Source organism: Clarias gariepinus, chromosome 7 (assembly GCF_024256425.1).
Source record: "Clarias gariepinus isolate MV-2021 ecotype Netherlands chromosome 7, CGAR_prim_01v2, whole genome shotgun sequence".
Taxonomy (NCBI): Eukaryota; Metazoa; Chordata; class Actinopteri; order Siluriformes; family Clariidae; genus Clarias; species Clarias gariepinus.
The window spans coordinates 31,772,541-31,790,141 of NC_071106.1; the positions used below are offsets into that span (position 1 = coordinate 31,772,541).

Below are 17,601 nucleotides of genomic sequence, written 5' to 3' on the forward strand. Positions count from 1 at the left end.
TTTTGGCTGTACCAATCAAACATGTATTTGAGCTCGTTGTGTATCTTACATAAACAAAACTAATGGTTGTTTTGATGAACAGCAGCACTGCCTTACACCAATAAAATGCTTCTACTGGCTAAAGGATGTGGGTGAGGAGGAAGTGGGTTTATCGAGGTCGCCCAAAGACAGGTGTGTGTGTGTGCTGTTTTTACTGTCCGCCTGATTTCGAAACCAAACCAGTAACTTTTATTTGTTTAAATCTTACCACCACACAGTTCCACCTTAAAGCATAATCCATCCACTTAGATTCGGTGAAGCGTTAAAAAGGTCTAACTGCTGCCTAAGGAGATCATGGACCTCGGGTCACAGTTGAACATTGTTATGCGTGCTGAACTGCGCCATCTGGCGGCGAAATCAAAACATTAACGCTGTAGGCGGCAAGAGCAAGTAAACAAGTAAATTTTTGCATTAATAGAAAAGCATACCCGTTTTTAATGTCAGATTGAACAGTGAAGCAATGACAGGTGGTCAGGTAGATGTCATACTTTGGAAGCATTTTATTTGAGCATTTCTGTCTTGAGCAGTTTTGCATGGGTAAAACAGGGCTGATGGCAGATATTTACAGTGCAAGTTAATTTTTTCCCCACCACAGATTTAAAAGCTTCATAATTTTCAGACACATTCTGACATGAATATTTTAAATACAAAGGTGAATCAGAGTCTTTCATTTGCATTTTTTGTGCCTTTAAGACAATTCTCATTTCTGTCAGTCAGAGATGTAGAAAATGAGGACACAGTGGACTGAATTAATTCTATTTACAGTACAGTTAACCTCTGCAAAAGAAATTCACATTCATAAACAGACTTTTCCTGCATTAGGACAAGATTCTAAAGTTAAGGTATCTCTGTATGCTCTGAAACATAAGATGAAGGAAAAAAAAGTGTTTCTTTTTGTTGAAATCAGACATTCATTTATACCACAGGTTTATCTGACGGTTAAAAAGGACGAGCCAGTCACAAGTCAGATTACTCCTGACCAACATTTCAGTATTCTTTCCTAATATGTGCCTTAGTGTGCCTGTTCTCTTCCTCTTAAATCCCCTGTCCTCTCACAGTGATGGGTTTGGTGTTCAGTACCGATAGTACGGACTCCGTGATCTGGAACGGGACCTCCTGCAAGATTAAAAAATAAGTAGAAACTGGGTTTAGCACATAAAACTAAATAACCCCTAAGTGTTTAAGTATTATTTCAACTGTCAGGGTGCAATTTCACCTACCTTCTGTATGAGCTATAATCCCGACCTGAAAGGAGGAGGATAGGATTAGAATCGATTATGTTTTTCAGAAATTACAAAATTATCAAGACTCTGCCAGGATCGTTCAATATTTAGAAAATACTGTAACTTTACAGTTAGAGAGGTGTGTAAAAATACTCACTGTGTTTGGAATTGGGTGAAGGCGAGCGACTCTGACGGCCATACTGCCTTTCCCACTCATCCCTCTCTTTCTCTCGCCTCTCTCGTTCCCTGCGATGCACAGCGATCATCAGATTATGTTTACTACTTCGAGATGCAAAGAAAAGGCATCTACACATTATGTTCACTCCAGAAACCTGACAGGTGAACTTTTTCTATGTACAATTGTGTGATTTCAGTGACAGCATATTCAAATCCAAATTTGAAACTTGAATTATTCCTTAGACCAATCTTATGGGATGTGGTCTGCTGTTTCTTCAGTTCCTCCACTCCACTCTTGTTTCTACCTGCAATCAGTTTCCATGTAAAAAGGAAGAAAAACCTATAACCGTGGTTTCTCATCCTGTCATAAATGATGACGCATTACATACTATACAAGTAGGTATAAAGACGTTACGAAGGATGACAAACCTTAGAAGGAAGTAGCAGAGCCCTCTGGCTCATACATCCTGGCACATGTATGAAACTAATTGAGTTAGACTGCTTATCTAATCTGTGTATGAACCCAATGTGACGCCTAACAACAATTTTCACACTGATAAGTCAATTAATTAATTTATGCTTATTTAGCCATACATGCAATATATGACTAGTACTGTTTTATTTAAAAAACTTGATGATAGACAAAATAAAATTGGGTCTGAGTGGTTGACGCTTGTAGAAACACAGAATAAAACATTTTTAAAAAGGCATCTTACTTCATGCGAATTTTGCGTGCCATAGCTCTCAGCACTCCTTCTCGTTCCTTAGCAGAGACAGAAGTCATTAGTGCATGATTAAAAACAATTAGCCTCAAAATAATAAGATCAAAACAAATGAACGCAGGGCACTCACCTGCCGCTTGTGCTCCTGCTGCTGGATTTTGACCTGGGCTGCCTTCTTATCCGCCTTGGCTGCAGAGATACACAGAAATGTAAGAAAGCATAGTGTGTGCAATGTTAACTACTATGGAGTCTTTAGTATTAAAAATATGGTATGTGCTATGTGCACACACATACATGCCAAAGATATAAAATGGATGATAACTGTGTGACACAAGGACCTAATCAGCCAATAAAATTTACTACCCATTTTCAACATGTGCAAAACTCTTCCTCTAGTCTCCTTTTTATAGAATTCTATGACAGTGGACAACAACCTCTAAAACTACATAGGTATAGTCTAATTTATAAAATTTCAACCTCCTATTAACCCAAACATGGTGACTAGGTCAAAACACTATTCCCCAAGCTGGACGTTTTTATCTACAATGTCAAACAAGTATGGGAACCTGCATACTTAAAATCATCACCTACTGACCACAAACCACACTGAATGAGCTAAAGCATACATTTATGTGTGGTAACTGACACTGATGTCCAAAGCTGAGCAGAAAGTCTCTGTCTCGGTCTGTCCACATCAGCATCAGACTCAGGTTGGAGACTCAAAGCTTTTCGGGAACTATATGCCTGGAGCAGCTTTGTATAAAAAATCCTATTTGAAACGTTTTTATTAAAAATTTTTTTTGGCAACTCACCCATTGAAAACCTGTGCAAACATGTGAAACTGCTCACAGACAATAACCTGCGCTCAGTATCTAACTGGAGTCCGTAGTGGCAATGTTGTGGGTCACTGTGTCTCATCTGAAATATTTTTATATTAAAAATATAACACTACCTCAAGCTCCTATTCCCTCTAGGACCTATTGTTATTACTAAGTCAAATAAGAAAATATACACTGCGAAAATAGATGATATAAGCTTCTTTCCCTTGTTAGTAACATTAGCCTGTATGTGGAACTTGCAGAACTCACACTGCTTGTTGAGGGCCTTCTGCATGCGCAGCTTCAGCTTTTCTTGCGGGGTCATCTTGGGCTGTAAGGGACATGCTGTTATTAGAACATGATGCCATAGATGTCTTAAGAAACGCAAGGGGACTGACAGGGCTTACATTAGGGTACACATATCTAGACATTAGTCTCAATCTGTATGTGTATACACTGATCAGCCATAACATTAAAACAGTGACAGGTAAGGAGAATAACATTGATCGTCTCCTTAAATTGACACCTATGGGATATATCAGACAGCATGTGAACAGTCGGTTCTTGAAGTTGATGGGCTAGAGGCAGGAAAAATGGGCAAGTGTAAGGATCTAAAAGATGTTAACAAGCGTGACACAGCGATGGCTAAAAAGCTGAGTTTGGGCATGTCCAAAACGCCAGTTTTTCTGGGGGGGTTCTGGTATGCAGTGTTTAGTACCTACCAAAAGGATTTCAAGGAAGGACAACCGGAGAACTGGTGACAGAGTCATGGGTGTTAAAGGCTTATTAATCTATATGGGATGCATAGGCTACCTCGTTGGGCCAACCCTACAGAAGAGCTATTCAGTTTTTTTCCATGAAAAAGTTATTTCTGAATGAGAGGAAGGTGTCAGTGTAGAGGAAGGTGTCTGCTCTCTGTACATGGGGCTGTGTAGCCCCAGCCTGGTTAGGGTGCCCATGTTGACCACTGTCCACTGCTGGGAGCTCCTACAATAGGAGTAATGGAAGAAAGTGATGTGGTTTGATAGACCACATTTCCTTTTACATCATGTGAATGGCTGGGCATGTGTGGCTCACTTATCTTTGTAAAAGATGGCTCCAGGATGCATTAAAGGAAGAAGGCAGGCAACAAACAAAACAAAAAAAAAAAACAGTGCGATGCTCTGGACAACATTCTGCTGAAAAACTCAAAACTTTGTCCTGGAATTCATTGTGGATGTTACCTTGACAAATAACACCTACCAAAGGTTGTTGCAGACCAAGTATTCCCTGATGGCAGTGGCATCTTTCAGCAGGATAATCCACCCTGCCACACTGCAAAATCATTTAGGGATGGTTTTAAAAGATCAGAGCTGTTTTGGTGACATGAGAAGGATCTACAAAATATTAGGCTGGTGATTTTATTGTTATGACAGATCAGTGTATGTTTTGTTACTCAGATTTGGTACTGATAAGAGTAAAAAGGGGGAGTGTTTATACCACATGCTGTACTATTTTTTTTCTTTCTTTAGTCATTCATTCTTTAATGCTAGCGGTCAACAACGAAACATCTTTATCTTTTTTGTTGCCATCATGCAGTTTAACTGTAAGAGTGCAGAAACAAGGACAGTAAAAACGTGTGTATGCATGCACATAAGTAAACAGTGTTGCACTGCTTGTCCCAGCATGCCCCACTGTGGAGGCCGGAGGACCTGGGTTTTCCTGTACAGCAGCTCTTAAACTTAACTCTTTCTCTCTTCCCACATTTTACACAGAATGTGAACACAAAATATGCTCTTTTTATGTACTTGTATTAGGATTGATGTATTTGTTAGTCTCTCTCTCCCTCTCACACACACACATTATATATGATGATGATGATTAAGACAGGTTCAGAAATAGGTGCCCTTGAAAAGACCACTGTGTTCTGAGAACAGAGGGCACTCTGGTCGCCCGGTGCACTAGCAGAGCTGATCACCATGGAGACAGCTAATCTAATGACATTTCGAATGAGATCGGAAGCTCTCTAAGGAGCCAGGATTGAATGAGGTGGGTGGGCATCTTGGAACTGATTGACAACTGTATCAGCCTGTCAGGAGTGAGGGAGGCGTGGTCTTTAGCAACAAAATGAGCCATATCAAATTCTTACTGACTTTGGCAGCTCCCGTCTCTTTACCACCCGGAGTTTCAGGCCTGAAAATGAGAGACAGAGAGATTTTTTGAGAAGTAGTTTAAAAATAGTCCAAAAAGCATCAATCCCAAGAGAAACTTCTGTTGATCCAATATAAATAGAACAATTGAATATGCCACTGGTATCTACAATGACGTGATTTCAATATGGAGTGAAACGTACTACTACAGATTCGACTCACTTTCTCTGTTTGTCAGGTACAGCAGTGGCGGCGGCCTGGGCAGAGCGAGAGGAAGGGGAGGGGCTGCGACTGGCAGGAAGTGAGCGTGATGGGCTTCGGCTGCTGCTAGCACCTTTCCTGTACCCAGAACTCCGGCCGCCACGGCGACCACGGTCACCTGAGCGAGATCGAGACCGAGACCTACAAAGAGAAAGCAACTGTTTGATAAGGAACATCTTCTAAAGAAAATGTGCAGTGACATTATTTTGCTGACAAGTTTAAATGAGTATGTCAAGACTGCTTTCTGGGACATTGAGTAAAAAAACAGTTTCCTGTGGCGAACATGTCTAGTGCACAAACAGACATCAGAGATATATGATGCAGATTATTAGAAATAAGCTTATTTCCATAATTAAATACATAACACATTCATTTTATGTTTTTTGGTCACATTAGTCAGAACACCCATGTCTCTTACATTAAACAGATAGTGAACAATGGACAGTTAATAGGCAGGCTGCAAAAAAAATGCGACATAATTATACATGTAACTGTTGTTTTCCCATCATAAACCTCTATGATATATATACATATATTTAAAGTATATATAATATAGCATATATACTCAGCAAAAAAAGAAACGTCCTCTGACGTTCAACTGTTTTTACTTTCAGTAAACTTAATGTGTAAATATTTGTATGAACACTAAAAGAGTCAACACCATAAGACATAAACTAAAAATGTTTCACAATGTGTCCCTGAATGAAGGGAGGCTCAAAATCAACGGTACCAGTCAGTATCTGGTGTGGTTTTCAGCTGCTTGAAGTACTGCAGTGCATCTCCTCCTCATGGACTGCCTATTGCGGACAGTTTGAGCACTGATGGAGGGATTGTGTGTTCCTGGTGTGACTCGGGCAGTTGTTGTGGCCATCCTGTACCTGTCACACAGGTGTGATATTCGGATGTACCGATCCTGTGCAGGTGTTGTCTTCCACTGCGAGGATGATCAGCTGTCCTTCCTGTCTCCCTGTAGCGCTGTCTTAGGCGTCTCACAGTGCGGACATGGCAATTTATCGCCCTAGCCACATCAGCAGTCCTCATGCCTCCCTGCAGCATGCCTAATGCACGTTCACGCAGATGAGCAGGGACCCTGGGCATCTTTCTTTGGGTGTTTTTCACAGTCGGTAGACAAGTCTCTTTAGTGTCCTGCGTTTTTAGAACTGTGACCTTAAATGCCTACTTTCTGTAAGCTGTTAAGGTTTTAACGACCATTCCACAGGTGCATGTTAATTAATTGATTATGGTTAATAGAACATGCATGGAAAACATTGTTTAAACCATTTACAATGAAGATCTGTAAAGTTATTTGGATTTTTACATTATTGTTGAAATACACAGTCCTAAAAAAGGGACGTTTCTTTTTTTGCTGAGTATATATATATGCCTGCACACACACACACACACACACACACACACACACACACACACACAGTACCATTTAAAAGTTCGGACACGCATTTTCCTTTATTGTTTTTTCATTTATACTAATTACATACTAAAATAGTTTATATTGCCCAAAGTTGCCACATCTAGATTTGGTGACAGTTTGGTACACTCATCAGTCATGAGGTAGTCACTTGGAATGGTTTTCAGTTCTTAGGTATGCCTTTTCACCTCAGTTGTTTGTGACACTTCTTGCCATCTTAATGTGCTCTAGACTATCTGTTGTCTGCACAAAAGAAAGGTGAGTACAAAGTCAACTGCCCTATTAGTGCTAATTACAACTACTGCACAAATCCATAAAATGGCAAGAAAGACTCGGTTAAGGAAATAGAAAAGACAGTCTTTCATTACATAAAAAAATTAAGGTCAGACAATTTAAAAAATCTTAAGAACTTTGAATGTATCCCCATATGCATTTGCTAAAACCATCAAACGCTATGATGAAACTGGATCCGTTCCAGTTTGAGAGCTACAAACGGTTCCTGAATGTTTGGTTCCAAATGTGAGGCATAAAGGAGGAAGTATGATGCTGTGGAATGCTTTGCTGATGACACCGTTGATGACAATCAAAACTTGAGAGCAACCATAACTAGTACGGCTACCATATGTCTTCTGCAGCGACATGCCGTCGCATCTGAAACACACCTCTAGGTTATGTAAGTGCTATGTGTCCAAAACAGAGAGTGATGGAGTGCTGCATGGGGATGACCTGACCTGTAACCAATCTAAAACCAGTTGAAATGGTTTGGGAGGAATTGGATTAAAGAATGAAGGAAAAAGGAGCTAACAAGTACTATACACCCCTGAAACCTCCGTCAAGATGGTTGGAAAATCATTCTAGGTGACTACCTCGTTAGGCTGACCGAGAGAATTCCAAGTGTGTGCAAAGCCATTATTAAAGCAATAGGACTACTTGAAGAATCGAAAATAGAAAGCATATTCTGGGTTATTTAACAATTCCCAAATCAGTTGGTCAGGTCTAGGCTCAGCCACGTTGTGTGTGTATAAAAAAAAAAAGTCAGCTGATGACCTAAATGTACTGAGTGTCACATCAACTGTTTTTTTATCCCTGATGGCACAGGCATATTCCAGGACTCAAACTGTCAAAAAGTGGTTCTGGGAGCATGAGCAATAGATTATAAGTCTGTTTATCATCACACTCCTCTCACCTGGTTCGTCTGCGTGATGTGTAGTGCCTTCCTCTGTCTCTGTCCCTTTCTGCGGAACGAGAGCGGGTCCTCTCATAGCGTCTCCTGGAGCTGCTTCCTCGTCCTCCGTGTTGCCATGACCGAGAGTGTGAGCGGTGACGGGAGTGTGAGCGGGATCGGGAACGCCGCCCATCTCGATCACGTCCTCCACGTGTACGCCTACCACGCCGAGACCGTGAAGAAGAACGAGATGAGCGGCGTGAGGAAGAACGCGAGGAGGATGATGAACGGCTGGAGGAGGAACGTCTCCTTCTGGACAGACATAAAAACACCAACGTGCAAAATTATTATCGACTTCCATGTCAAGACAACTGGAAAACATACGTGTCAAAGAGATGTGCAACGTCAGCAGGAGTTTACTTTCCTTTTTAGTGTAGCTTTATAATCAGTCTAGAAAAATAAATACACACTATGGCCAAAATTATGTGGACATCTGACCAGTTTATTCCCCCTTTTTTTTTTTTATAATAATCTTCACTCATTCGGTAAAGCTTTTGAAAAGATTGTGGCATGTGGCTGTGGGGATTTTTGCTCATGCAGCCACACAAGTGCACTACATCGGGCACTGATGTTGGACAAAAGATGCCTGGGGTTGAGTCGGCATTACAGTTCATCCCAAATTAGTTCAGAGTGGTTTCTGATCGGGGTTGTGCAGGACACTAGAGTTCTTCCACTTAAACCTGGAAGAACAGGGGGACTGTCAGGCTGAAGCATGGGCAAGGCTGACGTGGGTTTAAGGATCAGATGGCCATATACTTTTGGCCATATAGTGTGCAACAGCCCTGAGCCTCAGAAACTGCTCTGCTTGTCTTTTGGCAATTTCCATACACAGTTAAACTGTGTCAAAACTTAACCTAAGCTTGTGACTTGACCGTAAAAAAGCGAACAAACAAACAAAAAAAACACTCAAATTATCAAAGTAAACACACACAAAAGCAACAGGAGAAAACATCCAACAAAAAGCCAGGGGAAAACAGAAAAGTGAAGTTACCGACCGGGAGCCCCTGCTATGACCTGCAGGGTTGGAGGGAGCATGGGTCGACTGGGCAGTAGGTGGGACTTGTGCAGCTGCAGTGCCTTCTTCATCACTACCCCCAAAGCTGGTGATGAATGTGATCTTATCATTGCCTGGGGAACGCGAGCGAGAGCGTGACTCTGAACTTGATTCAGATTGGGGCCTGTCGCAGGTGAGAGAGAGAAAGAAAATAGAAGAATAAAAGAACAGTTTTACAGCCAAGGCCCTGTGCTGTAGGTAAATCAACACATCCTCACACTCACCGCTTGTAGGGGTCATAGGTAGGACTGTCTCGTCTGGCGTAACTGCGAGCAAGCATGTAGTGTGAGTGAAGCTTGGTAAAGCGGGTGACGGCATTATAGATTTGCTGCTGGTGGTGCGATGCCTATACTGGCTTACCTTGGAGGACTAATCTGTCTGCCTTTCAGATACTTTTCTCTGAACTCTCGCCTCTGTCTGCGGGAGCGCCGGCCCTGATACACACACACACAAGTTTTAATATCATTTGAGCGACACACACAGGCTACCTGCCAAATACATCTACACACAAAATACCAAGCAGGCCTCCTAACTCACAGTGGCAGAATAACTTGTTTTGTTCTTACCGAGTACATAGCCTTCTCAGCCTCCAGCGCTTTGGCATGCTTTATGGCCTCCACTTCCTCCTTGTCCTTTCTCAACATCCTGCCACAAAAGCATGTCGGTTATTCGGCCTGCCACATGCACCATTTCTGTTATATCTCATCAATAACTCCCAACGACCCAATGTAGCAGTTAGATCAGTATTTCACAGCTCTAAGACATCATTGCACTGATCAATGGTTTTTCTAAAGTAATGATGTGCTTCAGGTGTGTTGGAACATGGAAAGTGGAATGTTCCAGTGTTGGTAAATAGGTCCCAAAAAAAAAAGGGATTTAAATAAAATGTTAACAACAAACAGACCAGACAAAGTCTCCTTCCGCCATGCCATAAGGAGTGGCCATCTTGTTCAGCTCCAACACCTGCTCTGGGTTCAGTTCGTCCACATCCACCTCAACATCTAGTAAATAAGATAATGAACACAACAACTCAGCATTCCTGAATACAATTCTCTGCTGCCAAGTATGTACTGAATGTTCAGCCAATAAAAACATTTAACCTAAAAATATACTAAACATGGCAAGAGGGCACCTACAAATCAACCCTTCTGAGCTAACTTACACATTTGGCATAGAAAACCAAGTATGCCAATTTGTATGGTTGTATGACTTTATGGAGCATGACGCGTCTGCCATCAGAGCCACACTTAATAAATTATAGTGCAGGCGAACATTCAAAATTGTAAACACTGTTCTAACCAAAGCAATGATAAACAAATTTCATGGGTGGCGGACACCAAATAAAAACACCACAATAAGGCAATGTACCTCTTAATCTATAGATGTAAAATGTAAAAAAAATAAAAATAAATGTGCAGGATGTGAAGTTGCAGGACAGAGATCAGAGATTAATATTACAGCAAACTGGGTATTTTTTCTAGGTGATGAATTTCCTGCACTTATTCATTTTTAACACTTGCAACATCCTGATTAGGTTCCCTGTGGTTGAGTGGGGATCAGAACTTTGTTTTAAAATCACATACGTATTTACAGTCAGCCCCTAAAATAATTTTGGAAGCGGTCAAAAAATGCCTATAAATGCCTATTTTTAATTTAAACCCTAAATATGCTGCCAAACATATCAGGACCTACTATAAGTGGTGCAAGAAAAACAAAACAAAACTGTGGAACAGGTGACAGGATCACGGAGGACCAAGGCTCATTGATGCACATGGGGATCAAAGGCCGGCCCATGTATAAACCGATTCAAAAGAAAAGCTCTCGTGTGCATTATAGTTTGTTGCATATGGGGCTTATCAAATCACTTATCAAATCACTTATTAAAACAAAATATTTCGCTGCTGAAAGCATGTTTGAAAAATTTACTGTAAGACTTAAGTGGTGCTCATCAGCGTAGGTGTGTAAGTAGGAATGAGTGCTAACTGGTTAGGTTATCTGTGCTGACCTGGGTATGGACCATGAGAAGTGCATACAATGTGTACGTGAGCACTAAAACTGGATCACGGAGCAATGGCTGAAGGTGGCCTGGTCGGAAACATCATGTTTTCCTTTAATATCATGTGGATGACCGGGGGGGTGGGCATCTCTTACCCGGGGAAGAGATGGCTCGGGATGCACTATGGGAAGAAGGCAAGCTGGCAAAGACAGTGTATTGTTTTATTCTGATATTCTATTGTTTAATACACTGTCTTTGCCAGCTTGCCTTCTTCCCATAGAATAAACCTTGCACTCTGCCATTCATGTGGAAGTTACTTTGACACCTACCACCTACTTAAAACAGTTCTGATGACCGAGTACAGTACATCCTTTCCTGAAGCAATATTCTCTGATGGCAGTAGCTACTTTTAACAGGATAATGCACCCTGCCACACTGCAAAAATGGTTCAAGAGTAATCCAAGGGAAACAATGAATTTGAGGCATGGACTTGGCCTTCAAATTCTTTAGTTCCCAGTCCAATCGAGATATAAACAAAAACAATGTAAAAAAAAAAAAACAAGTCTGATTCAAAAAGGCCCCACCTTGCAATTTACAGGACTTAAAGGAACTGCTATTAATGGCTTGAGGCCCGATACCACAGCATAACTTCAGATGTTTAGTAGAGCCAATGCCTCAACGGGTCTGGGGGAATGTATTTAGTATGAGGCGGGTATAAATGTTCAAAATGTACAAAGTACAAATGTCATCGCTGATTTGATGCATCTTTGCACCACATCCATGCTCTTTATACATACATATATATATATATATATAGTATAAAATAATAAAATATAATAGTTACTCTAAGGTCAGGAGTGGCTCGGTGGTTAAGGTGTTGGACTAGTGCAGTGGTTCTCAAACATTTTCTGTCATTCCCCACTTAAGGGGGTGGGTGAATTTTCATGCCCCACTTGTCAACAAAATGATAATGAAATCGGCCAAGTTTACTATTTATTGAAATATTAATTTCTAAAGATCAAATAACACCAAGTTCAAAACAGATAAAATGGGGTGACGTGACTGGGGTGTGTTGTCTCTAAGTGTCTTCCTACTTTGTCGGGTCTCATGCTGTCTGCTGCCAGCGGTTTAAGACACAAAACACACACAGGTCTCTCCTTTGCCCCACCATCCTCACCATGAATCCAAGCGCAACATAGGCTCATGTTTTCCTTTCGGCTGGCTTTTTGGTTGATTAGGCTAATAGTGCTGAATTGCCTGCTTTTTTGTGGTCCATGTAACCGCATGTATCCATTGACGTTATTATGCTCACTACAAACAGTACGCTTCTGACCCGGTTTGTGTCCGCTGAAGGATCAAAACGCAACTTTGTTGCCACAATGGAAACTATAAATGCCAGACTAGTATTGCCTGATAAAATATACATTTTTAACAAAAACACAGAAACATCAGCATACACATTGGAATAAATGAAATTACATATATAATACCGAATGTTTCCTTATATATTGTTCCTCTGCAATTAACATGCCGACGTTAAACCGTTATTGTTGCACTATGGTTCCACTTTTTCTCTGATGTTATTTTAATTTACTTGTATTAATGATCCATTTCTTTGCATGTGATTGTTTAGTTTCGAGTGTCCGATCTTTACTGTCAATAAAAAAAAGCATGAATTAGAATAGGTACTTTCCTATTATTTTCTACTAATTCCCTCCCGTTTATTGCGCCCTACCTGTCATGTCTGTATTCCCCACACTTTAAGAACCACGGGACTAGTGATTAAAAGGTCCCAACTTCAAACCCAAGCACCACCCTTGAGTGAAGCAACTCGGATGTAAAATGAATGTTTTTAGTGTTACGACCGATCATTGTGTCAGGGCAAAGAATTTTATTTTTCAAGACGCACCAATGTCGGGTATGACTTCATCCTCCTCAGACTCGCTGTTCTCCGAGTTGTCCTCATCTCCTTTATCTGACCGTGCATCAGCTTCTGTGACTGTACTGTCCTCATAGGTGTAACCAATTTGAGCTTTCTTTTCAGCCAGCCTTAGAGAAAAATTCAAAGAAAAAAACAAACAAATAAGGATAACATTACTATTTAAATACAAACTAAAGTCTCCCAGTCAGTCAGTTGTGCTGACTTACTTTTTCTTTTCATCCTCGTTTGGTTTCTGCAGGCCACCGTAGAGCTCATCCACATATATCTGATACAAACACTGCTCCTCAGAGACTACAAAAAGACAACACTGTTCTTACCAACACTGTTCTTGCACAACGGTTTTATATTCTTAAGCTCATCGAAAGTCTCACTCACTATTAGCAAAGTCGTTCTGCACTAGGCCTCGGTAACGTTCATAATTACACTTCCGGTCCTCACTTTCCTGCTCCGGAGTTCTGCAACCAAATCACTTATTAAAACAAAATATTTAGAATACTGAAAGCATGTTTAAAAACAATTCACTGTAAGACTTACGTGGTGCTTATCAGAGTAGGTGTGTAAGTAGGAATGTAGTCCAAGTGCGCCCTAACATCAAACCTGTCAATCATATTGTTGGTGTCCCCCTGCCAAGGCATCCTAAAATAAATAAATAAATAAATTCACAGTTATTATTCACAGTGGTTCTAATTAAAATTTTATATTAACAGTGTCTGCTCCAGAACTAACTATTCGTTGTGCGCAAAATTTTTTGATATTTTCGCTATTGATCTGGTTATTATTTAGTTACCAACATTATGTAATAAATTATGATTCACTAGCTAGCAAATTAAAAGAATTAATTCTGAAATGGACATTTTATAAATGATTTATAGGGAATGAATCACAGTTGTAATAAAGTCTGACCAGTTTGGTTTATTCAAATTTTCTACCCAACCTGCATGGTCTTGATGCTGAAAAGTTTGAAAGTCATCTGTACACACCAATTACCACTTAAGATAAACATGGTGCAAAATGCAATATAATGCAGAAAAACATTCTAACCTATATTTTTCCACGGGGCAATTTGTATAAGCACACAAATAGCACGGACACACATCTTTTTGTCATGGCTGCCTTGGGTTACTGATTTGCTATGAAGGAAAATGAGCGTAAGACAAAGTCCAAATGAGGATTGCAGGCCAGAGATACTCACATGTTGGCTGGACTCTCAGCAGCCAAAGCCACAGCCGGATCAAGGTGGATTTTATACGTACGTCCGTGAACCTGCAGGAACTGAGCTGGGTCCTTTTTCTGCAAAGGGAAAAATGTGACGGAGATACAAAATGTAAAACATGAATAAACAACAACCACGAACTTACTTTAACATTTCTTTGACCTAGCCCCTGTTGAGAACAAGAATTATGAGAAGCTAGCTCTTTAAAAAAAGTGCTTTAATAAAACAGCAGCATTAATGAAAAGTTTTTGTTATGGGCTTGAGTTTTTCAATTATTTGCTTTTTGATTTGGACTTTTTCCATATTTGGAATAATACTTTAGTATTAGTAAAAGGTAAAAAGGGAAAGCAGTTGGATATTCTAGTTTTTACTTTTACACATCGTACAGACCAAGGATCTTCAACGCCAGGTCCTGGAGGAAAAGTGTCCAGCATAGTTTGTAATTCACCAACACCTAAACAAACCCACTGCACATAGTAATTGGCAGATTAACTGAATTAGCTGTGTTTGAGCAGAAGAATCACCAAACTGTGTTTAAGTGGACTGGAGCTGAAGATCCCCGATACTGAAAATATGTTAGGGACCATAGTGAGTTAAAGCATGGTCTCTGCCTACAATTTTCTCATAGTATTCCCGCCGTCGTTCTCCACGGCGCTTGTAGTCCACCATCATACCGCGCAACTTGCGCTCATGTTTGCGGGCCTCCTGCCACATGACGGCTCCGCTGGGGGTCGATGCGTGGCGGGGCACGGCTGCTGCTGAGGCACAGAGAAAGAAAACACTTTATTCAATTCTCTGCCACCTATCTGTCTATCAATCTATTCATTCATAGCCATACATACACATGGTATCTGTTAAAGGTTTGGATTTACTTGTCTACATTTTCAAACACTCAATGCCTCACTCTATACCACTTTATCCTGTATACAGGGTCGCGGGGTGCCTGGAGCCTACCCTAGAAGGCTTATGGCACGAGACGGGTTACACCCTTAACGAAGCGTCAATTTATCGCAGAGTGCACACACGCTTATTCACACTACAAGTAATTTGGGGAAGGCAAATAACCTAATCTGCATGTCTTTGGACTGTGGAGGGAACCAGAGTACCCAGAGGAAACCCTCCATGCACACAGACCTGACATATACAAATAAATAGGATATAGTAGTGTATTTACACACACACAACATAGCCCCTTTCTATGGAGATCAGCATTAACCATCTCAGCAATTAGAGCTACAGTAGCTCTTATACTGGATCAGTCTACATAAACCAGCCTTCACTCCCCATGTGCATCAGTGAGCCTTGGCCACCCATGACTCTGTTGCCAGTTCACCGTTTTTAATTCTTTGCACCACTTTTAGTCGATTCCACTGCAGACGAGCAACAACAAACAAAAGCTTTGGTTTTTAGTTGCTCTGACCACCAACCATCACAATTTGGTCTTAGTCAAATACTTAATTTGGTCTCACTCAAATAGTTACGATTGCCTATTCTTTCTGTTTCCATCACATCAACCTTCAGGGTCAAATCATTCCCCTGCTGCCTCACATACCCATGTGGGTCGCGCGGTGACACTGGCATGAGACACTGTGACTGTAGGTATGTTAACAAGGGCCAAATTGTTACGGCTAGATGACTGGGTCAGAGCAATACCAAAACTTCAGCCCTGGTCTGCAGTGGTCAGGAGCTACCAAAAATGGTCCGAAAAAAGCAAACAGTGAACTGGTAACAGGGCTGCCCTGTGTGGTCCGATCCAATATTGCTAAAAAGGTTAACGCTGGTCTGCTAAGAAAGATGTCAGAACACACAAGTCATTACTATTTTAGTGGCAAAATGGGGTTTTAATAATTAATATTAAGCAGGTGGTCATAATGTTATGGCTGATACACACATGCATACAGTATACACAAAACATGGGAGGAAGAAACTCACTTTCACAATCACACTAAGGTTAAAGAAATGAATCAAATAATTATTAATCTGTTTAAGTTTTAAGTTTTGGTTTTAATCAGAGAAACCACACACACTATATAATCAATAACACAATATTGATATATAACCAGGCGTTTACTGTAACTCTATAAAGTGAGTTATCATGAAATAGTCAAAAGTAAAGCTCACACAAAATGTTTTTTGGCCAATTAGCTGAGCTAGTTGACTTCAGTATGCTGACTTATCTGTTGCTAAACAACCTACCTAACTCTAATGCAACTGGTAATCTAATTAAATGTTTCATTATAGTAAGTTGATGTACATAATCATTGAGCTAGCTAGTTAGCTGGTTAGCTAGAACGATGCGTTTCAATGGACTCAGGCTACTTAAATTAGCCAGACGTCTGATTAATTCGGGAGTCAATACCTTTATTTATAGCTCACTAACTAATTACTACACTATAATACGTATTATGATGGAACTGCTTGCAAAACAGATATGAAATCCGAATAAGAGCATACAAACGGAATAAGAGTGTGTTCAGAGCTAATCTTAGCTAATTTAACGGCACGGTAATGGCGTTGCTAAGACTGAGGAGCTAGCTAGCCAAAACATCCGCTTCTACCCAGGCGAGGTGCCAGTACTCTCGCTCAATACAACACTTGTTCTAGTGCGATGTGAGTGCGTTATGTTACCTGATTTTTGTGTTATTTATAGGCAAAAATGGTTTAGTATTTCCCCCTGCAAGTGTGCATACAGGGAGGCGCTGGAGCTTGTTAGCAACTTATGACGCCTCTTTGCCTGTGTCGTTTTCCACAGAGTTAGCTGTAGCTAACAGCCACAGTGCGCACCCCTCTAACACGCAGATGGTACATTCCACACTCATCTGTAGCTCGACGGTGCCTGTTGATTGTCTACATTTTGCGCACATTCCTCTGTTGCTTAAATAGTTATTAGATGTTAATTATAAAACTCTTAAATACATAAACATTTATTTACAGAAAAACGTAAATGTTAGGTTTTAGTTAATAAAGTGGTGAATTAACACCCCCATACCACCACGTGGAATGGAACATGCCAAGTGTAAAGGTCTACTTTAGAGTATTAATGGGTACAGTACTACTGTATGTCATGGGTAGAGCTTCTATTCTCATTAACTATACCTTCTCCAAAAAGTTCTCTTTAAAGCTTTTATTAATTACAAAGACTGTAAGAACTTTTCAGTTAAATGTGAAAACATTATATATACATTTCCCAGTTAGCCGGCTGGGGTCAGAGCACAGGGTCAGCCAGGATACAGCACCCCTGGAGTAGATGGGGTTAAGGGCCTTGCTCAAGGGCCCAACAGTGGCAATTTGGCAGTGCTGGGGCTTAAACCTTCAACTTTCCAATTAGTAATCCAGTAACCCACATCCTCAGCTATTGAAATGTGTACTGTATCTT

At 40.6% G+C, this 17,601-nt stretch overlaps 1 protein-coding gene across 4 annotated transcripts; it reads right to left on the reverse strand.

Annotated features, from left to right (window-relative positions):
- Window positions 1-521: 521 nt before the first annotated feature.
- clasrp (CLK4-associating serine/arginine rich protein) lies at window positions 522-16,998 on the reverse strand. 4 transcript variants are annotated; one of them, XM_053500314.1, is made up of 22 exons: window positions 16,854-16,998; window positions 14,841-14,980; window positions 14,205-14,302; window positions 13,547-13,648; window positions 13,388-13,467; window positions 13,219-13,303; window positions 12,980-13,119; window positions 9,979-10,075; window positions 9,641-9,719; window positions 9,435-9,508; window positions 9,299-9,340; window positions 9,016-9,198; window positions 7,982-8,272; window positions 5,331-5,510; window positions 5,112-5,151; window positions 4,222-4,293; window positions 3,250-3,310; window positions 2,292-2,350; window positions 2,156-2,202; window positions 1,420-1,508; window positions 1,260-1,284; window positions 522-1,155 (listed from the first exon to the last, which is right to left on the reverse strand). In XM_053500314.1, the coding sequence occupies exons 2-22, from the start codon at window positions 14,937-14,939 to the stop codon at window positions 1,113-1,115; spliced, it is 1,986 nt and encodes a 661-aa protein (XP_053356289.1). In that variant the 5' UTR covers window positions 14,940-14,980; window positions 16,854-16,998; the 3' UTR covers window positions 522-1,112. The 4 variants fall into 4 exon arrangements, 3 of the variants coding, with proteins under 3 accessions (XP_053356289.1, XP_053356288.1, XP_053356290.1); XM_053500313.1 differs by having other exon boundaries at window positions 14,841-14,983; XM_053500315.1 differs by lacking the exon at window positions 4,222-4,293 and having other exon boundaries at window positions 14,841-14,983.
- Window positions 16,999-17,601: the final 603 nt, after the last annotated feature.